This window comes from Lithobates pipiens, unplaced genomic scaffold (assembly GCF_037356315.1).
Source record: "Lithobates pipiens isolate NorthernLeopardFrog02 unplaced genomic scaffold, aLitPip1_a1.2 Scaffold_25, whole genome shotgun sequence".
Classification (NCBI taxonomy): domain Eukaryota; kingdom Metazoa; phylum Chordata; class Amphibia; order Anura; family Ranidae; genus Lithobates; species Lithobates pipiens.
In genome coordinates this window covers 173,064,884-173,089,795 of record NW_027507787.1, presented here as the reverse complement: position 1 = coordinate 173,089,795, position 24,912 = coordinate 173,064,884, and the positions used below count along the sequence as shown (strand labels likewise).

Here is a 24,912-nt window from a genome sequence, read left to right as displayed (position 1 = left end):
ATCCTGTAGCATTTCTTTGTCAGATCTTAGAGATACCACCAAGTGTTTTAGTGGATGGGTCTTACTCATCCTCTGGCCTTCTGGCATTCATATGCACCAGTCTGGAGTGCTGTTTTGTCCCTATTTCTGCCTACCTTTTTAAGCAGTACTTCTTTTGCATCCTATCTTACTTTATTTAGTTACACTAAGTTTAAGATTGTTTCCTTTGGGATTTTTATTAATTCCCAGTGATTTTTGACTATCGCTTTGAAACATTATACTGCAAGGCTTCCTACTACCTTGGATATCTCCTTGCAAAATTGGTTGCCTGGCCAGGCAAGCTAATTTCTTTCCTTGTACCTTCCCTCCCTGGAGATGGAAGTGTAAGGCTTGGACCATTTCTCAGTTAGACTGGCTATTTTTTTTCTCTCTGAACCTGTTTTTGTCCAATGTTTCCTCTGGGGACACAGATTGTGTTTATTTATTTTTTTGTTATGTTCTTTCTTGTCAAGTAGTCATGTAGTTTCATCTGTTTTTTTTTTGTGGTTGGTTGGTTCACACGCTCTTACTGTTCCCCTTGGTGGAGATCTCTTCTACCCTGCTCTGAGAATCACTTTAATCCAATGTAGCCTTCCCTTGGTCATTAGCCGATTCCCCTGTCCTGCAGGAGATTTCACCTCATCTGGTTCAGATTCGATTGTTGGTCCTTCTCCTGATCTCAATAACCGGGGTGGGGGGGTTCTATAGTGTACAAAGAATGCTAGTGATAGCTGATAACGTTGCTAGATATATATAATTTCAGTGGACAGAAAATTACAAAAGGGCTGGATTTCTGGAAGGACCAACTGGAAATTCTGTGTTTGCAAAAATACACTTAGTCTGAAAAAATCAGAAAAATTGCATGGTCACACTAATGACAATACTTCAATATATTAAATGTTTGTTCTTGGGTTATAAAGGAACACATGCACAGATTTGTTCATGTAGGTCCAGCATCACTCAAAGCTAGCAACAAACGTGGTATAACTTATTAGGCCAATCTGTAGAGGAATCTTAACAGCTCGTGTGTGGAATCATGCAAGATCCTAAGTGAATACATTGGATAATTTCCATTTGCACCATGGAAAATCTCTCATGAAAATGTTTTTTTCCTACAATTTACAAAACATATTAAAGTGGAACTCTACCCATGACTACTTGATAAAAAATAATCTTCTTTAGAAAGGAACATTCATTCCCCTTTAATAATTATGCCACCAAACGTGGTGTGTGCTGTAAATTGCCTCCAGCATTGCTTCTGTTTCTTCTTGCTGGAGGCTGCCATTTTGCTGAAGCTCAGAGCCCCTGAACAACAGTAAATCATAAAGTGGAAATAAACCCATCCATTTAACGGTATCAAAAAAAAGTTACATTCCTGGGATGCCAGGATTGCTAACTGTCACGTTTGTGTTCTCAACAAAACTGTCAAACCATCAAATGGATCAGTTGATGGCCATCAAACCATCAAATGATCAAATGGATCAGTTGATGGGCATCAACTGATCACATGTGCAGCACCATGGCAGTTGCAGATCAAACAGAAGCAGCTTCCTTGCTGTAAAGGATAAGAGGGTTTAATTACACTTTTTAAGACTGTCAACAGATCAGCCTCTACAAACTGGACAGTGCCTAAAAATGGAGCGCAACAGAGCATGTGCAGAGCAGGGGTAAGATTACTGGATTTTAATCACTTCAATACTGGGCCAAGTCTGACACTTCTCTCATATATGTAAAAATCAGTGGGATTTTTTTTTTTGCTAGAAAACTACTTAGAGATTTTATATATATATATATATATATATATATATATATATATATATATATATATATATATATATATATATATATATATATATATATATATATATATATATATATATATATATATATAATATATAATTTATTTATTTTTAGCAGATGCCCTAGAGAATAAAACGTCGGTTGTTGCAATTTTTTACGCCACTGTCTTTTTGCAGCGATTTTTCAACGTAATTTTTTGGGTTAAAATATACACTTTAATTAAATAATAATAATAAAAAAACACTATATATAACTTGATTTTTGTAAAATCTGAAAGATAATGTTACACCAAGTAAATAGATACGCAACATGTCAGGCTTTCAATTTGCGCACGCACGTGGAATGGCGTCAAACTACATTACCTAGAAATGTCCTCCGAACCTTCAGAAATGTTTACAAGTTACCAGTTTTGCCTGCAGAGAAGGTCTAGAGCTAGAATTATTGCTCTCACTAGAATGTTCACGGCAATACCTCTTGTGGTGTGTATGCTGTTTACATATGTGGGCGTGACCTATGTGTGCATTTGCCACGGCGCTCGAGCACAGGGGGTTGGTGGAGCTCTTTAAATGTTTATTTTATTACATTTTTTTTACATTTTTACACTGTCCCTTTAAAAAAAATGTTTCTATCACTTTTATTACTATCACAAGAAATGTAAAGAGCCCTTGTGATAACGATACAGCATGACAGGTCCTCTTTATTGAGAGATCTGGGTTCTTTAGGACCCCACATCTCTCCTCTACAATGGAAAGCATTAGATAAAAAAAACAACATTGCTCTAAAGCTTTTTTTTTTTTTTTAAATTGCATTGTTTACATTGGACCAGAACCTGAAGTGATGTCATGGTTTCCGGGCTCACCGATTGTCCAGGTAAGCCCAAGAACTACTGGAAATTGTTGTCTCTTCTAAAAGTGGTTCAGCGGCCAATTAGCTGCTTGGATCTCTTTTAGCGGTTAGAGAATTGCCGGCTGAGAAAAACAATAGCGGGATTATGGCTTGTTGCTCCAGCCATAACCCTGGCATTCTACTTCAAACTGAGGGTGTCTTTTTCCTGTGGCCCGGTATTGAAGTGGTTAAACAGTATAGACACTTATTTTTAATGTTTCATATAGCTAAACCTGCAAAAGAGGCCGGCCTGAAGTGATCTATCAGGACTTCATTTTCAGACTAAAGTTCCACTTTAACAATGAAGGGACATTTAAATACAGTGATAACTATTTAGTTTTCTCTGCCCCTATATACGGCTCTCTCTTGTTATCTGACATCTATTATATTCATGCTTTGTGTTGCAGATTCTTGTAGCTCCAAACTTTTAAAGTGTGAATACTGTGGCAAGCTTGCTCCATCAGATCAGTTCCGGGGCTCAAAGCGGTTCTGTTCAATGGCCTGTGCCAAGAGGTAAATTTTAATATTGAATATTTTTTACTGCTTTGTACACGTAATGCTGCAAATGTAGGGTTTGGGACATGTAGACGACTTTTCTATATCTCTAAATGACGCATAGTTCATCTTTACAAAAAAAAAAACTGCCTGTGCAGATAATGCAGCTTTTTCTCTGATTTAAATCCCGTCGGATGCGCTTTCTCTCCCAGAATGCAGCATTGGAGAATAATAAACAATAACAGCTGGGCGTGTGTTGACAGCGTCCTAGCAACAAGGCAGGATGGGGAGAGATGCAATCTTTGGGAGTTTTTCAGTCCAGCTTTGGGAGGTACATAAATGGCCTACACCTATAGCAGGGACATTATTTATTTAAAGTGTTACTAAACCGAGGACCCTTTCTCATCAGCAGTATATAGTAGTCTTGTGCCTTCTATCAGTGTCTGGTTAAAGCTTGTAAGAGGAGTTTTCACTCTACGCTAACTGCCATTTAATGCTGCAGGACCCCTGCCCCTCTGTCTGGACAGTGCTGATTGGCCCGGTGCTGATCACATGCACTCTATCTCAAGATAAAAACTAACTCTAGCAATACACTCCAAAATGAGCATGTGCAGGCTCTGCTTTATCAGGAGATAGATTGGTAACAGTGGAAAAAGGGGAGGAACAGAGAAGACCGGATCAAACAGTCTTTTTACACAGTGAGTATAATAAGCTTGCTTTACTACATATACACACTGATTTTACAGTTGTGGGTTTAGTAACAGTTTGGTCAAAGCTAACAGTTTTGTTTCTATCTACAGGCAGTTTTTTTTAGTAAAGATAAACTAACCCTTTAGTCTCTGGAACACTCTGTAACTTAATGGAGTTATCATTGTGTGCCAAGTGAACATGAATGTCCCAATGAACGAATTTTGTTTTATATTGCCTGTACCTGCTAAAGTGCTTGTATAGCGTCAATAGGTGGGGCAGCCACTGTACAGCCCAACAGGGAATGTCAGAGTAATCTTTGTATTTGTTTTCATATGTTCTAAAGTGAAGGCTTTTTCCATATTAACCAATTGCCCTCCAGAAGGTTTTACCCCGTTCATGACCAGGGCATTTGTTCAGCATTGCGCTAGTTTTAACTGGCAATTGCACGGCCATGCAACACTGTACCTAACACTGTATATAAACAGCAGCAATGTATGTGGCTGTGGCATGTCAAGACGTCATTACAGTTCCTTTCCTTCCAGATACAATGTAAGTTGCAGTCACCAGTTACGTCTTAAAAGGAAGGCATTGAAGGATCTTCAGGAAATGGGAGGAGTGAGAGTGCGCAGACGCGGCCCACGAAGAAACAGTTCTGAGATTGCACGTGCCAAGATCCAGGGGAAGCGAATGCGGGTAACAGAGGTGCCTAGCGCCCATATTCTTTACTATGGCGCAAAAGTAATAGGCAGACATGTTTTAAGTTAAATGTAACTATAGTTGTGGGAAGGGGGAGTACGAGGGGAGGGGGGTGCCTGAGCCCAGAGGTGGAAATAATTAGTTTTTTCTGACTGAGAATTCTACACAGGAAGTATATAGGGAAATCATTTGAGCCTTCTTAGAAAATATTCTTCATTATTGTATATTTTGCTGAACAACCAAATACAGATTTTTTTTTTTTAGAGAGTGTGTTCTACATGACAACAGTGCTTTTCCCATTTTTTTTTCACACTGTTGGTTGGCATCTATGCTACCCTTGTACCTGCATGCTTTTATTCTGTCACAGTAGTGGTCATCTTCCTGCCCAAGAATGTCCATGGATGTCCTGGAGTTGGGAAGTGGTCATGCTGGGATGATGCCTGCAGCCGCAAGCATCATCCTGGTATAAAAATGTTCAGCCGGTGAATCCCTGTTAAATCTCTGTCCTGACTCTGACTCTGGGAAACCATTCAGGACAGTGCAGCGCGACTCGCACCTGGCTGTGAAGCCACAAGCTGTCACACCTGGGTGCCCACACTAGTGACGCTGGTGAAGAGGAGAGGTGGGGGAGAGAAGCGAAGCTTCAGGCGGCCACATCGTTGGACAGTGGGACAGGTGAGTGTGTGTTTATTAAAAGCAGCTACAGCTTTTGTAGCTACCTCATTTTAATAAACTGAAAAATGACTGGAACTCTGCTTTAAGCAAAAAAGAATTTGAGTGGTTGGCACTCGATCACTTCTGTGGGGGTCCTCCCCTCTCCTGCCACCACCTTTCCTAGGCTTTCCCGTCTGATCACGAAGCCTGGGAGTGTTGCGACGATGTTCCTCTCTCTCTGTGACCTAGGAAACCAGTCAAGGATTTCCTCGCTTCTGGTTTTGGCACTTTGTTTCGGAAAGCAGCTGGCTTGGCAGATCTATGTCTCTTAAGCTGCACTGGAGGCCAGAGGAGAGATTTGGGATCTAATAGACCCCAGATCTCTCCTTGAAGAGGACCTGACATGGCCCATGCTGTCACAAGGGATGTTGTTTATCCCTTATGATAGCAATAAAGTTAATACAAAAAAAACAAAATTAAAGAGACAATAAGAGACAATGTAAAAAAAAAAATTTGATAAAATAAATACATTTAAAAAAAAATTGCCCCCGTGCTTGCACACAAATGCATACGTAAGTCCTGCACACATATGTAAGTGGTGATCGTACCACACTTGGGAGGTATTGTCATGAATGTCAGAGTGAGATCAATAATTGTAGCAGCACAAGACCTCCTGTGTAACTCTAAACTGGTATTAAGGCATTTAAAGCGTTGCCCATGGAGAATGTTAAGTACCGTAGTTTGGCGCCATTCCACGGGCGTACGCAATTTAAAAGCATGACATGTTGGGTATCAATATACTTGGCATAACAACATCTTTTATATTTTACCCAAAAATTTGGTATTACATTGTGTTTGTGTGCAATAAAATTAATTAAAATGCATTTTTTCCAAAAACTGCTGCGCAAATACCATGTGACGTAACAATTTGCAAAACACATTTTTTTCTATAGGGCCTCTGTTAAAATTTATATGTATAATGTTTGGGGGTTCTAAGTAATTTTCTTGCAAAAAAATGTATATTTTTACATTTATGTAAGGGAAGTGGTTAATAAAGGGCCTCAAGTGCGGCCCCAACTCATCCAGGGGACTGCATGGTCAAGATGCATTACGTCAAGTCAGATGTTTAATACCCCTCTATTGTCAGTGCAGTGAAATATTAATCCTCCTGGTCTGATCACATGTTCCAACGCCGCACTTCTACTCTCCTCAGTCTACAGAAGGAGGCTGGGACTGGGCATTTCAGCGCCCGGCATCCTGCTGCCTCTCTGCAGAATGGTGGCCCACAAGTAGCGTACCAACACACAGCGAGCCACATGTTGGGTACCATTGTTCTATCATGTCATTACCAATGGCAGAGCTGGAGCGCAAAAAGCCATTGATTGATAGGCATTAAGAGCTATGTAATCACCCACGCCTGCAACACCCCCCCCCAACAAACACAAAAAAAAACACACACACACACACACACACACACACACACACACACACCTTTATTGCTGTCACATAGTGGATTAGTAGCACCCATGTGACAGCATGGAGCTTGGTCACCTTCTTTCTAATGAGACATTTTAGGTCCCTATATTGCAGTGCCTATGGAAGTGAGCGGGCAACTTTACAGCTGCCAAAATCACTTCCAGGAGAAAGCTGACAGTCGATCTGTGAAGTACACACAAATTGTGTGTGAAATCCACCATTGCCACAGTCTTAGCCTTACGCTGATGACAGAGAAGGGGATTATTTTCACTGTAGCATGTAACCTGTATTAAATTCAGGATCCATTGGGTTTATACAATTTTCTGACTATTCCTTCATTACAGGAGGATTCGAGCCGCGGTTCTGACAATTCCAGCTACGATGAAGCTTTCTCTCCCACCTCCCCAGCCCCTCCCTCCTGTAGGACACCCCATGCAGAGAGAGATGGAAGTACCCCAACCAGTGGACCCTCCAGCTCAGAACTTCTGGGGATCAATCCAGTGTTTCTGTCTAGCAATCCCAGTCGTTGGAGTGTGGAGGAGGTGTATGAGTTCATTTCCTCCTTACAAGGTATGACATGTCATTATCTGCTATTTATAAAGGGCCATCACAAATATTGCAGAATAAAGGTGGGTGGGGGAAGTGTGCTGACCAACTAGGGTAAAAACTATATTTTTTACTTTTTGGGTTTGCTATTAAGATCCCTTTCACACCAGGGCGTTTTGCAGGCGCTATTGCGTTAGAAATAGCGCCTGCAATCCACCCTAAAAAAGCTGCACCATTGTCTGTAGTGTGAAAGCCCAAGGGCTTTCACACTACAGCGGTGCGCTGGCAGGACGTCGGGGAAAAGTCCTGCCAGCAGCTTCTTTGGAGTGGTGAAGGAGCAGTGTGTTTACCGCTCCTCCCCCGCTACTCCCCATTGAAATCAATGGGGCATCGATGTAATACCACCGGCAAAATGCCGCCATTGCGATGTTTTGCTGGCGGTTTTAACCCTTTCTCGGCCGCTAGCAGGGGTAAAAGCGCCCCACTAGCGGCCGAAATGCGCCGCAAATCCGACGGTAAAATGCCGCTAAAAATATCGCCGTTTTACCGCTGACGCTATGGGCGGCGTGGTGTGAAAGGGGTCTTAAGGTCTCTTAATTATTTGCCTATTGCCTCTACTGCAGTGACCTATTTGAAAGTTCTTGTAATGAGAGTGGTATATTGTTGTTATTTCTTTTGTATCTTTGAAGATAGGCTCTTTGAGTTGCCCTTCTAAGGCCCCTTTCACACGAGCGGATCGCATAGGTCCGCCTGTCCGTTTTTCAGGGGGACCCGATTGGACCACCCATTGCTGTCTATGGAGCAGCAGATGTCAGCAGACACCCACCAACATCCAATCCAATCCTGCCCACTAAAAACAGACAGATGGGTATTTGTTCCTCATCTGTCCAGTAGATCGGATTGGTTGACAGTCGGATGGAAGAAGACAGGCGATCCCTTTCCATCCAACTGCCCTATAGAGAACCACTAGTGGTCTGTGCCCTTTCTGCATCAGCATAGCGGACATGGAACTGTCATCCACCCGCTCAGCGGGGATGAACGGACAGATCCACTGCTTAGCAGTTGGATCCACTGCTGGAGTCCGCCCCGTCTGCAATGGGGCTAAAATGAATAACCTGCAGCAAATGGTCAGATGCCTGCTTTCATTTTTCTGTCCACTTTAGGTTTTGAAAGCCAAGTTCTGATGGGGAAAAAATGTCTTTATGATTTGGAAATGCATCCCTGTCGTCCTAAAATGAAATCTGAGAAAACCTGATTTGCCCTTTTTTTTGTTCCCTAGGATGCCAGGATCTAGCTGAAGACTTTCGGTCCCAAGAGATCGATGGGCAGGCTTTGTTACTGCTTAAGGAAGAACACCTTATGAGTGCCCTGAATATTAAACTGGGACCTGCTTTAAAAATCTGCGCCAAAATCAACCTTTTGAAGGAGACTTAACTGACCGTGTTTTCCCTACAAAGCACAAGGGGGGAGGGTGTGAAGGAGACAATGGACAACTCCCTGGACCGTTCTCCCCCTGATATTTCTCCGGAAAACTGTGTAGGGAAGCCATACAGCAAAACTGACAAGAGAGAGGAACAGCAGCCTTCTCCACTACCAGCCACCCATCTAATAAACTCCCCTACGCTCAAAGCTCTTCTTTTACCATTTAATCATTATTACTATAAATATATATCTATATCTTCTGTATGTTTGTATCTGGTCATTCAGGAACCATGCCTGCCATTGGGAAAACTACAGGCATGAGAAGACTATAACTACGGGCCAAGCCTTGTGCAGTTTGATGCTTTGTACGTATTAGACAATACTTGCCTAAGCAAGTAGGAGTATCATAAGTAGATGCAGGGGGTGCAACCAAGAGCAATTTTGTGTACATGTAGCAAATCTGTAGACAATATACAGATGAAAGCATACTTGTAAATATACTGGTCTGTGCAGGTACAGGGGCCTCTTTTACTTGCTTATCATATGCACACATTTCTACATACGACTGAATGTATATATAGTGAGATCCCCTGGTCACGCTTGCTGTAGAGACTGGTACTTAAGACATGTCCACACTGTATTTCCTTGTGCCTCTTTTTAGTGTATGCTGGTCTGTTGCACATATATGCAATGGTTCGGTATGTTGGACATACTCGTCTTACGTGTACATCACTGCAGCATGCAATACTGCCTGTTCAAACTCCTAGTGGCAGGGCTATTGCTGCACCCTGTTCAGTTACAATGTTTTCCCCTTGAGCCCCTGTGTGCACCAGCATTTGGGATCTGAGCCTTAATGATTCTCATCTCACAATGGAAACATCCCTGCTTGTGCTGTACTGCACCAGACCCGCTGACACAGCACCCTCCTCTTGTGCTCTTTAACGTATAAATGTGCCTGCTGAGTGGAGGCAGCCATTTTTCTTGCTAGCGGTGTTTTCGGTAAATTCCAGCAGGTTGGATCACAGACACTCCAGCAGTGAGATCTCTCATCTGGTACCCTCAGTGCTTTGCTGTTTTTGGAACTTTCATTTATTTTACAGCAGGAATGAGTCCCATGGGGGGTCTGATTTAATGACTGCATGGAAGAGATCTAGTCACTGGACTCGCTAAAAAATAGCGACTTGGTGATTCAGCCCACTGTCACCCACCCATGATTAAAATATCTGTTTTGGATGGACACACCTTACATAAGCAAAATCAGCAAGTTGGTAAGAATATCTAAAATGGGACCCAGAATTGTTTTTGTGGCCCTCGGATTAATGAATATCATGTATATTCTCCACAAACTGTACAGTTTCATTTTTAGAGCAGTGGCCTACTAACGTCCAACTATGACATGTTGGCATATGGGCTTCTGTCCCACACAAGGTCATATGAGCATTGCCTAGCTGTGCCCCAGCCTTTTTGAGACCTGAACCAGTAAAGATGAGACTGCATACTGCCAGTTTACTAATTCCTTCTAAATTTGAAGACTAAAAAAATAATTCAGCCCAAAAAAAAGTCTGAATATTGGTACTAATCGCAGGCCAGCCATGTGTCCTCTGTATGGGTGGCCCCTACACTTCTATGACTCCAGCACACTAATAAGCACAGCACAGTGTGTTGCTGGATATCAGCCCAATACAAAAATCACAGTCTGGTCTGTATATTATGTTTTTATAGCTTCTTCTTTTATTCTTGTTTGAATACCCCACTGTTTTGTGACCATTCTTGCAGTACTGGCTTCCTTTTCCCGTTTTTTGTATTTTCTTCCTCTTGTTTTATATATATATATATATATATATATATATATATATATATATATATATATATATATATATATATATATATATATATATATATATATATATATATATATTTCTCTGTAGGTTTTTATGTAAGAGCTCATCCTGCAGCCTATCACTGATTTTAGGATGCCGTAACTGTTGGCCAGCTGATATAGCAGCGGTGGGAGAGAAGTGGAATGTGTCCTTTTTTTGTTTTGTTACATTTTGTCAGCACTTGAAGACAATGGAATAAAAGAATCATTGCTTTGGATCTTGGTGATTATGTTATGTGAATAATTGTCCTTTGCATGTCCTAAATACCCGCCTCGTTCCCAACACTTAATTTTGTATTTCACCATATTGTTATTGGCTGGTGGGATGTGTTTTATGTATACAGAACATTTTCTGCACAAACTATGTATTAGGTCAGGGGTAGGCAACCCCGCGGTATGCAAAGCCTCTTTTGCCAGCACTCGACTCCCTCCCGATCAGCAGAGCAGTGCAGGGAAGTGTCAGTGAGACATTAATGCATTCCAATTTTATTGTCCCCCACACCGCACCTGCACTGAGGGGGAGACACTGTGCCCCCCACATTGTAAAAGATGGGAAACCTTGTTTTGGCTCTCTAACTTTACTAAAGCTGCGATCGTCAGCTTTTGTGATGCAGGTCATTGGCCCTGGGAGGAGGAGGACTGTCATTGGTCACTGCTAAAGCCAATCGCAGTCCTGCTAGCCCCACCCACCATGTGGAGGAAGATGACTTGCTTGGTTACCACTACCAATCTCAGAAAGAGGGGATTTCACTGACAGAGAAAAGGTGACAGTTTGAAGGTGACAGTTTGTGGAATTGCTTTTAAGCTTCTGGGAACTTTGTTGAAATTATTCCTGAACCTCTGTGTCACTTACTACTGAACCCTGACACTCTGTGTCCCTTTAAGCCACAGCTGTATTCAGCGCAATGAAAATCGCACCCAACGCCACACTTTTTCTCAGCTGCAGGAGCCCAACTAATGATCCTGCACACAGGCCCAATGCTTTCAGAAAATGCCCCTGACCTGAGCTCATCATTGCACATCCATTCTATATGCTTGTATGTGACATCACATATAAGGACGTGGGCTGGATGCAAGAGGTGGATCAGCAGAATGAGTGTCCCAGGACAGGTAGACGTGTCTCATCTCTGCTTTCTTTCACCACTCTGCATATCACGCATATCATAGATGAGAAGAGGGTACAGCAGTGGAGCAGATGAGCAGGGGGTGTACAGTGGTGGAAGAGATGAGCAGGGGGTTAAGCAGGGGGGTAATGCAGTGGGGCAGATGTGAAATTAAGTGTATTGGTGGGACAGATTAGCAGGGGATTCCAGTGGTGGAGCAGGGGGTACAGAGGTGAGACAGTTGTGCAGGAGATACATTGCTGGGGCAGATGAGAAAGCGGGTTACAGTGGTGGGGCAGATGAGCAAATGGGTTCAGTGTTAGGACAGATGAGAAGGTGATTCAGTAGTGAGACAGAAGAGCATGGGGATATGGCGGTGGAGCAGATGTGTAGGGGGTTACAGTGGTGGCGCAGGGGGGACAGTGATCTGAAGTGTGGAGTTGCAGGAATTGGGGCTGATCTGAGGTGTCAGAGTGCAGGATATTCATTTCTCTCTACTACTCAAGTAGTTTACAGCATTTAACTTATAAAAAAAATCCCTTTCATGATTGAGAGTGTAAAGTTGGCTTTTTTTTTTTTATAAAATCGGCACGCTCAATTTCTTTGAAAACATTTTTCGGCACACTGTGCTCAAAAGGTTGCCTACCCCTGTAGTAGGTATTTAAGAATCCATTGGATAGTTAAAAGAAAAGTATTGTATTTATGTTTATTTAAGAATTATACTTATCTAGGTGGATGTAGCATCTGTCCCCCGCTGGCTCTAACACGGAGTTCTGAGTGATGAAATACCGCCAAACGATCGGTTCCCAGAGCTTTATTGGCAGAGAGCTGGTGACTGAGTCACCGGCTCTCTGCTCTGCCCCCCCTGCACTCACTGGAGGGTAGGGCTATGGAGGGGGTGGGAGTAGCCGGCGCAGCCTCTCAGTGGCTCACTGAGAGGCTGAGCTTGGTGCGAGTCCAGGTATGTGTGTGTGATCCTGGCCATATGACCGCAATCTTTCCTGAGCCTGGACTGGCTTTGTGATGTCAGCTGACAACAGGCTTCAGCCCACTGTCTTCTGAAAACGGGTCACAGGAGTGGAGAACAGACTGCACTCCTGTGATCCACAGGAGAAGTACAACCAAACAAGCTTTGGCTGTACTTCTCCTTTTAAGCTGGCCATAGATGGTTCAAATCTCTGCCAGTTCAGCAGGGACCGGCTGAGATTCTAACCAGCTTTGGGCAGGCTGATTGTACCCAAGTCTATTCATTGATTAACTTGGGTACAACCAGCATGTCGGAATTTTACATGTGATGTTTGCAAATGGCTATAGCCACAGCAATAATCACTGTGTTCTCTCGACAGGCATGGCTCCCCGCACATCCATCGCCCCTCCCCCACGGAGAACATAGTAGCTCCTCGAGAGGGACTCAAGCGATTATCTTTCCTAAAAATCGCATCATCTATGGCCGGCCTTAGAGAGAGATTTACTAAAACTGGTACCAACAAGATCTGATGCATAGTATTCAGCTTCTAGTTTTTTTTGTCAAAGCTTAACTGAACAAGCTGACGTTAGATGCTGATTGATTACTATGCACAGCTTCTGTGTGCATCAGTTTTAGTAAATCTAGTTTAATTTAACTAAAAGCTTTTTTTTTTCAAAATAAATCTTCTGCCCTCAACTACTAAAGTGACCTGAACCATGGTGTTGATCAGGTGACAGGTCCCAACACACTAAAGCTAGCTCCACTCCATGTAGAGAGAGGATTTAAAGTGTAATTTGTTTTCAATACATACACATTTGCCCATGTTTTGTCTATTTTAAAGCTTAACTCCACATTTAGTTTGGACCAAGTGTGTGTGTTGTTTATTTAAAAAATAAAATAAAAATTATTTTGTCCAGACAGAATTCAAACAAACATGGCAAGACAATCATGACTGCGCAGAACACATGTGCTAACCTATAGTGTATAGTGCTCCCGCTTCATATACTGAAGCGGGTGCAGGGCACTTTTAACTCCAAAGAAGGTTAATAAGGGGTTAAAAGCGCCACTGCCAAAGCACTTTGCGGGTGCCTTGGCAGCACTGCTCATTGATTTCAATGGCAGGAGTGGTGTATACAGCGCTCTCACACCGCCCCAGAGAAACTGCTTGCAGGACTTTTTTTTTTTTTTTGTCCTGAAAGAACACCGCCCCCGTGTGAAAGCTATTTTTAATGCTAAAACACCTGAAAAGTGCCTTCAGTGTGAAAGGGGTCTTAGTGTTGGGTCCTGCTCAAAAGAGTCTACCTTGTCATGGTGGCAGGCTTCCCATTTATTTGGCCACAATATATTTTCTTACTGTTAAATCTTGAAAGCACTGATGACTGACCTGGGATACACTTTTCATAGCCATATATTAAGTTGTAAGAGTATTAAAATAAAAGTGGTTGCATTGAAGGACTCTGTGGGCAGGCCCTGGGGAATGTTGGTGGTCAGTAGGTAAGTTTGACTGGAACATCGGGTGTTTGTTCTAAAACTAACCGAACATATGGGGCATTCACGGGAAATTTGAGCACTGCAGAACGCCCCATAATGTACTACGAGATCGCAATGCATTGCTGTATGATGATTGGCCAAAGCATGCACCTGACCTGCATGCTTTGGCCAATAACAGTGCATTCTGCTGAGAGAGCCATAATTGGCCAAAGGCAGGGTGCCTTTAGCATATTGATGGGGACAAGGGCCTTATCCCCACAATCCTTGCGCGGTGGTTGTGGGGGTCTGCGGGCGGGGGGCTTATCGGAATCTGGAAGCCCCCTTTAACAAGTGGGTCCCCAGATCCCACCCTCCCTTGTGAATTGGTACAGGGTACATCGTACCTCTACCCATTCATCAAAAAAGTCAAAACGACAGACAGTTTTTCACAATTCCTGCAATGTAAATCCATCATCAATCAGGGCGTCCGATGGTCCCAGGAAAAAAGAAAGAGGAAAAACTACTCCATGGGAGGCTTCCCCATGACTGCAGTCTTTTTGCTTTGACTGCTGTTATATAGGCAAGGGCGGGGCCACATGGTGATGTAACCGAGTGACTCTACCCCCTTGTGACTGAGGGGGCGAGGTCACCCTTTTACGTTCTGGGTAGCCCTGTCCTTACCTATATAACCACTGTCACAGCCAAGAGACAGCAGTTGGTGGGACCCCTGCCATTGAGACAAGGCTTTTTTTTTTTCTATTTTTTGGGTATGTCAGTGGCGTGATTGAAGATAGATGGACATCGCAAGACACTTTTATTTTATTTTTTAAATAAAGGAATTGTCAAAACCTGTCTCCTGTCGTTTTTACTTTTTTGACACTTTTTTTGGTGAATGGGTAGGGGTACAATATTTAAAGGAATAGTTAATTGTTATTGTTTCACTTTAAGCATTATTATAATCCCTGCTGCTGAAAAAAAACGTCTTTAAAAACTTTTTTGCAATGATATATGTCCCCTGGGGCAGTACCTGAGTCCCCAAAACTTTTGAAATTAGCACTTTTGATTTTTCACGTCGGTATACCATAGAATTTAAATGTGTTCGTACAAAGCTAAATAGCGTTAGCCTAAAGTAGTCTGCATAGGATACATAGGATATTAGCAATTTTTTTTTTTTTTTTTTTTTTTTTTAACTTCAGCGTTTAGGACAGAAAAAAAAAATTGTATTCGAGCCCTTGGAAGTGTTTTCCTGCCAGAAAAAAAACGCTACTAACAGCTTTTTTGCGATGTACTGTACTGTTCATGTACTGTAAAAATGCTAATAAAATGCTACTAGAAACTGGCACAAAAATGCTGTTATCAGTGTTTTTCATCCATGTTTTTTTTCTAGCTTAAAAAAAACTTTAGTGTGCATGGAGCCTAAGCGCACCTGCTAAACTTAAAAAATACATGTATTAAAAAAAAAATGTAATTTATTTTCCATACATAGTTACATACTATGTATGTAACTATGTATGGAAAATAAATTACATTTTTTTTTTTTTTTAATAAATGTATTTTTTCCCAGGTGCTCTTAGGCTCCATGCACACTAAAGTTAAAAGAAAAAAAAATAAGTCATTTATTTTCCATTCCTGACTAGCCGTGCTGGTCGTCTCCAGAGTGGCTCTTGTTGCCAGGGCAGGAAGTAAAAATCGGGTCCTCTTTGGGGTACCTGGAGGGAAAAAGGGGTGGAGATGCATGTGCCACTGACCTAAGGGCGTATTGGTAATTTCTAAAGAAATGCAGGTAGTAGTGGGATGAGGGATCTATGTTCCGAGTGTGGGGGGGGGATGTGGGCGATTATAATGTTGGGGTGTGTTTTGTGTTCAAGTGTTTGTAATCCAGCTGGATTGTGTCGGTGACTGTTAACCCGGGTTCACTCTGAGGCGGGGCGGGACACTGCCTGTAAAGTTCACAGAATCGCAGCACATTCCTGTGCGAATTGCAGGCAGTGTCTGTAGGGGGCAATTTGAGCCATGGATTTGTATGATCGCACTGCGTTTGCCACAGACTCGTGCAGGACCCTTTTTGTTGTCTGCACCAGAATCGGATTGCTGTTGTTAATATACACTCCACAATCAGTTTGCATGATGCAGTGTGAAATCTGCAGTGACTTTGTACCGCATCCAGTGTAAAGTCAGGCCTACTTGGAGTGACTGTGAGGCCAGAGATGGTTACAAATTTTCGGTGGGGGTGGATATGGCTATGAGTGGGGAACGTGTGTCTGTGATCTCGGGGGGGGGGGGGGGCACAGTTGGGAGATTCACAAGTGACACTTGTGTCTGGGCTCCATAGCTAGCACCATATATTGTAAATGTGGGCGCCTAGAAATCCCAAGGCCCTGTGGATGACTAGAGGAGTGTTGTATAAAAAGAATTAGGCACACTGTAATAAGAATCTACATAACTGAAAATCGCCAAATTTAAATATGAAATAAAATTGTGCGTGTCGCAGTCAGAAAATAAAAATGTTTTAGCAGCCAGTCTTCTCACACTAATTTCCACCCATCTTTGTGCTGTATAGGAGGGGCGCCTGGATCTGCACCCTCATATCCTGGAATATGTACTGCAAACTGAAGAGCCCTCCCCTCTCCTCTCCTCTGCTCCTAGACGGTTGGAGTTATGATTTGTACTCCAGATTATGGAAATCGCTTTTATGGTCCTAGAAAATGACCAACGCACGGCGCCGGCAGCATTGACTTTGTAGATTGAACTTAAACTGGAAATCGTTACACCTTTTCCAGATACTACAAATATCCCATAAATCCTAAAGAAATCCAATATCTTGCTTTTTTTTATTATTATTTTTTACACAAAATAATGAACACAATTTTCATCATCAGGTGTGTTTGTGTAGTTTCCCTAGTTGAATAAGAGTGTTACTGTTATTGGACTGCACAATTAATCACTACTGTACTCAGGTGGGTTTGCACAATGTTTCACCACATTCACAAGGACATTCACCATTTTGGGAGAAAACAAAATCAAACCAGGACTGGTTTTCACATATGCTCACTAATTTTTTACCATTCGCATGAGTATGTTCAATATTTTTGTATACATCTAAATAAGCCAGGACTGGCTTTAGCAAAATAACTAGCGCAACAATTTATTTTTAAAATGAAGCCAGTTTTTTTATTTTTTTTAGCCCTATTCTATAATGAATACCCTTGTGAAAATTAGTGAATAATCGTTAAAACCAGTCCTGGTTTATTTTGCCTTTTCCAAAAATGGTGAACATTCTTGTGAATATGGTGAAAGTTTGTGCAAACCCACCTGATAACAATTACAGTTATTACTATGATTCAGGCAATTTCCATGAGCTTGCACTAATTAAATATAATCAGGTGAGTTTGCACAAATTTTCACCACATTCACAAGGACATTCACCATTTTAAGAAAAAGGGAAAGTAAACCAGGACTGTTTTTCACGATCACATATCACCATTTTCACAAGGATGTTCACCGTTATGGAAAATCAACCAGCACTGGTTTTCATGATTGATCACTAATTATCACCATTTTTACAAGGATATTCATCATTTTTGGAAAGAGCAAAATAAACCAGGACTGGTTTCCCAATTACTCTTTTTTGAATTTTCACAAGAATGTTTACTACAGTAATATTCACCGAATTATAGAACAAGCCTCCTGCTTTAGGGAAAGTAGTACAACAATTTATTCATTTTTAAAATCAAGCTAGTGCTGTTCTTTTAGCCCTATTCCATAATGGTGAATACCCTTGTGAAAATTAGTGAAAAATCATTAAAACCAGTCCTGGTTTATTTTGCCTTTTCCAAAAATGGTGAACACCCAGGTGAAAATTAGTGAATATTAATTAAAACAAGTCCTGGTTTATTTAGCCTTTTACAAAAATTGTGAACGTTATTGTGAAAATTGGTGAGCAATCTTGAAAACCAGTCCTGGTTTATTTTCTCTTTTTACAAAATTGTGTCCCTGGGAAAATTAGTGCAAACCCATCTGATAACAATTACTGTGATTACAATGATTTAAGCAATTTCCATGGACGTTTTGGGTTAAAAAAAAAAGTCCTCACGTGTCTTACTTTTCCCAAAAATAAGTCTGTCCTGTTTTTTTTCCTCTGTGTTATAAAGAACATCCTTGTGCAAATCACTTGCACCAATTAATCATTGTAATCAGGTGTGTTTGCACTCATTTTCACCACATATACAAGACGTTCACCATTTTGGGAAAAGGGAAAATAGGCCAGGACTGTTTTTCAAGATTGCTCACTAATTATCACCATTTTCACAAGAACTTTCACAATTTTTTTTGGAAAAGGCTAAATAAACCAGCACTTGTTTTCATGATTATTCATAAATTTTCACCTGGGTCTTTTCAAAGAAAATTCAGCCCTAGTCAATAATGGTGAATACACTTGTGAAAATGAATGAATAATCATTAAAGCCAGTCCTGGTTCATTTTGCTTTTTCAAAAAATTGTGAACATCCTTGTAAAAATGGTCATAATTGGTGAGGAATCGTGAAGACCAGTCCTGGTTTTTCTTCCTTTTTACAAAATGGTGAATGTCCTTGTGAAAATTTGTGCAACCCACCTGATAATATTTACAGTGAGTTCAATGATTTAAGCATTTAATATGAGTGTTTTTGGATAACAAAAAGCCCTCACTGTGCCTTCCTTTCCCCAAAATAACTCTCATGTTTTTTTTCTCTGTGCTATAGAGAAAATCCTTGTGCACATTACTTTCATTAATTATTCATTGTAATCAGATGAGTTTGCACAATTTTTCACAACATTCACAGGGACATTCACCATTTTTACACTTTTGAATTTGCACAAGAATGTTTACTACAGTCATATGGGCTGAATTCTAGAACACGCCTCTTGCTTTAAGGGAAAGAGCTAGTACAATAACTTATCCATTTTTAAAATAAAGCCAGTCTTTATTTTTTTTTTAGCCCTATTCCATAACGGTGAATACCCCTGGGAAAATGGTGAGATTCAGTGAATAATCGTTAAAACCAGTCCTGGTTTATTATGCCTTTTCCAAAAATAGTGAATGTCCTGGTGAAAATGAGTGAATAATTGTGAAAACTAGTCCTGGTTTATTTAGCCTTTTTTTGAAAATGGTGAACATTCTTGTGAATATGGTAAAAATTTGTGCAAATTCACCTGGCAACAACTACAATGATTACTATGATTCAAGCAATTTCCATTAAGTTGAGAGAAAAAAAAAAGCACAAACTTATCACGGTGGACATGGTGACTTTTTTTTAACTAACCTTTTTTTCACAAATTTTCATGACGACGTTCACCAATTTTGGAAAACAGGAAAATAAGCCAGGACTGGTTTTCACGGTTGCTCACTAATTCTCACCATTTTTTGTGGGGGGGGGGGACAGGACTGGTTTTCAAAAATGCTCACTAATTATCACAATTTTAACGAGGACATTCACCATTTTGGAAAAAGGCAAACCAAGAATTTTTTTTTCACAATTGCTCACTAATTATCACCATTTTCACGAGGACGTTCACCATTTTGGAAAAAAGAAAACAAACCAGGACTGGTTTTCACAATTGCTCACTAATTATCACCATTTTCACAAGGACGTTCACCATTTTGGAAAAAGGCAAACAAACCAGGACTGGTTTTCACAATTGATCACTAATTATCACCATTTTCACAAGGACGTTCACCATTTTGGAAATGGTGAAAATTATTGAGCAATCGGGAAAACCAGTCATGGCTTATTTTTCCTTTTTTTTCTAAATTGGTGAAAATGGTGATAATTAGTGAGTTATCGTGAAAACCAGTCCTGGTTTATTTTTCCTTTTTTCTAAATTGGTGAAAATGGTGATAATTAGTGAACAATTGTGAAAACCAGTCCTGGTTTATTTTTCCTTTTTTCTAAATTGGTGAAAATTGTGATAATTAGTGAGTAATCGTGAAAACCAGCCCTGGTTTATTTTTCCTTTTTTCAAAATTAGTGAAAATGGTGATAATTAGTGAGCAATCGTGAAAACCAGTCGTGGTTTATTTTTCCTTTTTTCTAAATTGGTGAAAATTAGTGAGCAATCGTGAAAACTAGTCGTGGTTTATTTTTCCCTTTTTCAAAATTGGTGATAATTAGTGAGCAATTGTGAAAACCAGCCCTGTTTTTTTTTCCTTTTTTCAAAATTAGTGAGCAATCGTGAAAACCAGTCCTGGTTTATTTCTCCTTTTTTCAAAATTAGTGAGCAATCGTGAAAACCAGTCCTGGTTTATTTCTCCTTTTTTCAAAATTAGTGAAAATGGTGATAATTAGTGAACAATCGTGAAAACCAGTCCTGGTTTATTTCTCCTTTTTTCAAAATTAGTGAAAATGGTGATAATTAGTGAACAATCGTGAAAACCAGCCCTGGTTTATTTCTCCTTTTTTCAAAATTAGTGAAAATGGTGATAATTAGTGAACAATTGTGAAAACCAGCCCTGGTTTTTTTCCTTTTTTCAAAATTAGTGAAAATGGTGATAATTAGTGAACAATTGTGAAAACCAGCCCTGTTTTTTTTTTCTTTTCAAAATTAGTGAAAATGGTGATAATTAGTGAGCAATCGTGAAAACCAGTCCTGGTTTATTTCTCCTTTTTTCAAAATTAGTGAAAATGGTGATAATTAGTGAACAATTGTGAAAAACAGTCCTGGTTTATTTCTCCTTTTTTCAAAATTAGTGAAAATGGTGATAATTAGTGAACAATTGTGAAAACCAGCCCTGGTTTATTTCTCCTTTTTTCGAAAATTAGTGAAAATGGTGATAATTAGTGAGCAATCGTGAAAACCAGTTCTGGTTTATTTTTCCTAAATTGGTGAAAATTGTGATAATTAGTGGGCAATTGTGAAAACCAGTCCTGCTTTATTTCTCCTTTTTTCAAAATTTGTGAAAATGGTGATAATTAGTGAGCAATTGTGAAAACCAGTCCTGGTTTATTTCTCCTTTTTTCAAAATTAGTGAAAATGGTGATAATTAGTGAACAATTGTGAAAACCAGCCCTGTTTTTTTTCCTTTTTTCTAAATTAGTGAAAATGGTGATAATTAGTGAACAATTGTGAAAACCAGCCCTGTTTTTTTTCCTTTTTTCTAAATTAGTGAAAATGGTGATAATTAGTGAGCAATCGTGAAAACCAGTCCTGGTTTATTTCTCCTTTTTTCAAAATTAGTGAAAATGGTGATAATTAGTGAACAATTGTGAAAACCAGTCCTGGTTTATTTCTCCTTTTTTCAAAATTAGTGAAAATGGTGATAATTAGTGAGCAATCGTGAAAACCAGTTCTGGTTTATTTTTCCTAAATTGGTGAAAATTGTGATAATTAGTGGGCAATTGTGAAAACCAGTCCTGCTTTATTTCTCCTTTTTTCAAAATTTGTGAAAATGGTGATAATTAGGGAACAATTGTGAAAACCAGTCCTGGTTTATTTCTCCTTTTTTCAAAATTAGTGAAAATGGTGATAATTAGGGAACAATTGTGAAAACCAGCCCTGGTTTATTTCTCCTTTTTTCGAAAATTAGTGAAAATGGTGATAATTAGTGAGCAATCGTGAAAACCAGTTCTGGTTTATTTTTCCTAAATTGGTGAAAATTGTGATAATTAGTGGGCAATTGTGAAAACCAGTCCTGGTTTGTTTTCCTAATTATCACAAGCACTTTCACCAGTCAGGAAAAAAATGGGAAAATAAACCAGGACTGCTCTTTACGATTGCTCACCATTTTGGAAAATATACCAGGATTGGTTTACCAATTACTTTTTTGAATTTGCACAGAAATGTTTACTATAGTCCTATGGGATGAATTATAGAACGAAGTACCTGACTTAATGTACAGAACTAATAAAATTTATTCATTTTTAAAATAAAGCTAGTGCTGTTTTTTTTTTCAACCTTATTCTATAATGGTGAATAATTTTTAAAACCAGTTCCAGTTTTGCTTTGTCTTTTCCAAAAATGGTGGACATCCTTGTGAATATGGTGGAAAAGCCATCTGATAACCATCACAGCGATTACAATTGTGAAATCCACTCGTGTGAGATTTGACCTTTCTTTTGAGAATCCGATTTTCTGACTGTTTCCATCTACCAGACAGACATAGTAAAGAGTTGATGTAATGGTGAGCTTCGGGTGAATGGTGAATATTGCTGGAATGTTAACTTCAGTCCACGGCTCTTCTCCAAACAAATACCGCAACAGTTTATTTTTTTAGAATGGTAGACCTCAGTATAGAAGAATAAGGTAACAATATCTTGGCGCTCACTTGTCTGGCTCCTTTAATGCATATCAATAATAAAATGCAATCAGAAGAATTTGCACAAAGCCATTCACCATAAAGAGAGAATGGCAAAATAATTTATAATTGTTCTATATTTTTTTGCCATCTATATGAGGATGGTTTGGTTGCCATTACTGAATAAACCGGCTTTGGTTCTCACACCGATGAATGTTACATTTACATTATTAGAGAACAATCATTAGACAGTCACCCCTGCTTTATTGCATAATGAAACTTCTTTTACAAATGGTAGACAGTTATAAAGCCCAAGAGTTGTGGAATTTGGCCTTTTTCTGCCCTGAATTGAATTAGTAATTGGTGAGATTACTGGGGGGGGGGGGGGGGCATTCCATCTAAAGAGCTCCTGTAATGGTGAGCTTTGGGTAAAAATTTATATATATATATATATATATATATCTATATCTGGAATGTTAAGAAACCACAGTCCCAGCTTCTTTATACAAAAACCACCCCGGTGTATTTAGTTAGAATGGTAAAGCGTTTAACAAACGTCTTGTGGCCCACTTACACTGGTCAGGACCCTTTAATGCACAGTGGGGCCTTTTGACATGGGCATTCTGCTTTGGGGGTGGGAAGTCCTAGACCGATACCCTCCTAAGTTGGATCAGAACAGACAAAGATGTCACATATGCAACATTCTCATCTTTACCATTTTCTTTCTTCCATATAAAATATATAGACCTATAAAAGGCCTATGGGAGGCCAAATGTAAACAGATGTGTCCACTGTACTCCCCCACCTCTATAAAAGTGGACCCAAATGTAAACAGTCTGACCACAAGTCAAAAACAAAAATGTGAAGAGGAACTCCTGTGTATTCTATGCATAAACCACTTGCCTCCTGGTCACTTTTACCTCATCTGTGATCAGCCGAGGCCCAAGGACATCCTCTCTGCTTTGTAAGCCCATGCTGTAGCTGTAGCTGTCTTTTGGCTTTAGCACAGATGTATGGTGATAAGCCATACATATTTTGATATCACTACAACACTGTTTTTTATTTTATTTATTTTTTTATTTGTGGGGGTTGCATTAGGGTGCCATTAAAAATCAATAGGCATTAAAGTGCACCAATCACGTGCAACTTATATTACCACAGCACAATGTGGTGAACAAGTCCTCAGCACTGAAGGGATTGTTCTCAATCATTGCACAATGGAGGCCACTTGAGTTTGTTCTCACATTCCAGGCACTGTAACTTCTGTTCCAGGCTTCACTTAGAGAGTCACAAAGGCAACCTCATGTTTCCTTTAGGTGGTCTTCTAAGACTACTAGTTGCCTTGCTGTCTCTGGAATTTAATACTTTCCAAGTCAGGTACCTATAAGCAATACTTTCCAAGTCACTTAACAGGAATGAGCATGCAGATAAAAAAAATAAAAATTGAGCAAAAAAAAAAATAAAAAATTGTTCTAAGCTGTATACTTGCGTTTAAAGGTAGTGACTAGCCAGGCAACAAGCATTTCATAATGCAAAGTCAGCCATAGCATCCAACATTTCTTTAAAAGAGGATTCAATGTCTGTCTATGTTTGACTAAAACCATTTTTTTTTTTTTTTTTTTTTAAATATAGGAGTATTCATAGTATCATAGTCAGTAAGGTTGAATAAGGACTCCAGTCCATGCAGTTTAATAAGGAGTCCAGTCCATGCAGTTGAACCTGAGTGAGTGTCTACAATTGTCCCTGTACATTACACACTCACATTGGTCCCTACCCTCAAGAAGGCCACAATCCAAGGTCCTCATTCATATACTAGGGCCAATTTTTGGACAGAAGCCAATTAACCTACCTGCATGTCTTTGGAGTGTGGGAGGAAACCCACACAGGAAGAACATGTCCTGTGCCACCCTACACCACTGTGCTGCCCTGTATGGTCTGCTCTATCAGTTATGTTACCCTCTGCGCCACATTGGGGCACCCCAGATGTTTTGGAAATACATTTCCTATGATGCTCAACTACACTGCAGAGTGCATGAGCATCATGAGAAATGTAGTTCCAAAACATCTGGGTTGCAAGGTTCGCCATCAATGTACTAACTGTTCCATTCTCCATCTAAAAGAATAATGGTTCCACTTTAGAAAAATCTATTGTTTGCCCAGATGTGAACTAATGCCATTTAAAACGAAAACCAACGCTGTACATGAGTTGATGTACACGCAAAAAAGAAAATACACTTAGGTGCGAATATGCTCTAAAGGTAAGAGACGATGTAACCATGCTGATCTGTATTCAGATTATGGTATTAATTCCCTGGTATTTAAGCCAGCCATAGATTGTTTGAATGTCAGCTGCTTCAGTAGGTACAGGTTAAGAGTTTATCCATCTATGGGCAGGTTGATTGATGAATTAAACTTGAGTACAACCGGCATGTTGGATTTCTATCATGCAATTATTGCCAGCAGCTATAGCCTCTAGCAATAGTCACAGTATTCTTCTGGCAGGGATGGCTCCCCCAATCTCCCAGGCAGGAGAACACATTAA

The 24,912-nt window shown here is 40.1% G+C and overlaps 1 protein-coding gene across 7 annotated transcripts in view; it reads left to right on the top strand.

The window, feature by feature from the left end:
- PHC1 (polyhomeotic homolog 1) overlaps positions 1-10,779 on the top strand; it is a 78,787-nt gene extending 68,008 nt beyond the window's left edge. For 3 of the 7 annotated variants that reach the window (XM_077455175.1, XM_077455173.1, XM_077455174.1), the window contains exons 12-15: positions 3,111-3,216; positions 4,416-4,590; positions 7,059-7,284; positions 8,540-10,779. In XM_077455175.1, coding sequence (XP_077311301.1) covers positions 3,111-3,216; positions 4,416-4,590; positions 7,059-7,284; positions 8,540-8,694 — 662 coding nt within the window. In that variant the 3' untranslated portion in view covers positions 8,695-10,779. The remainder of the gene's footprint in view (positions 1-3,110; positions 3,217-4,415; positions 4,591-7,058; positions 7,285-8,539) is intronic. The other 4 variants (XM_077455179.1, XM_077455177.1, XM_077455178.1 and 1 more) reach the window with 3 other exon arrangements.
- Positions 10,780-24,912: the final 14,133 nt, after the last annotated feature.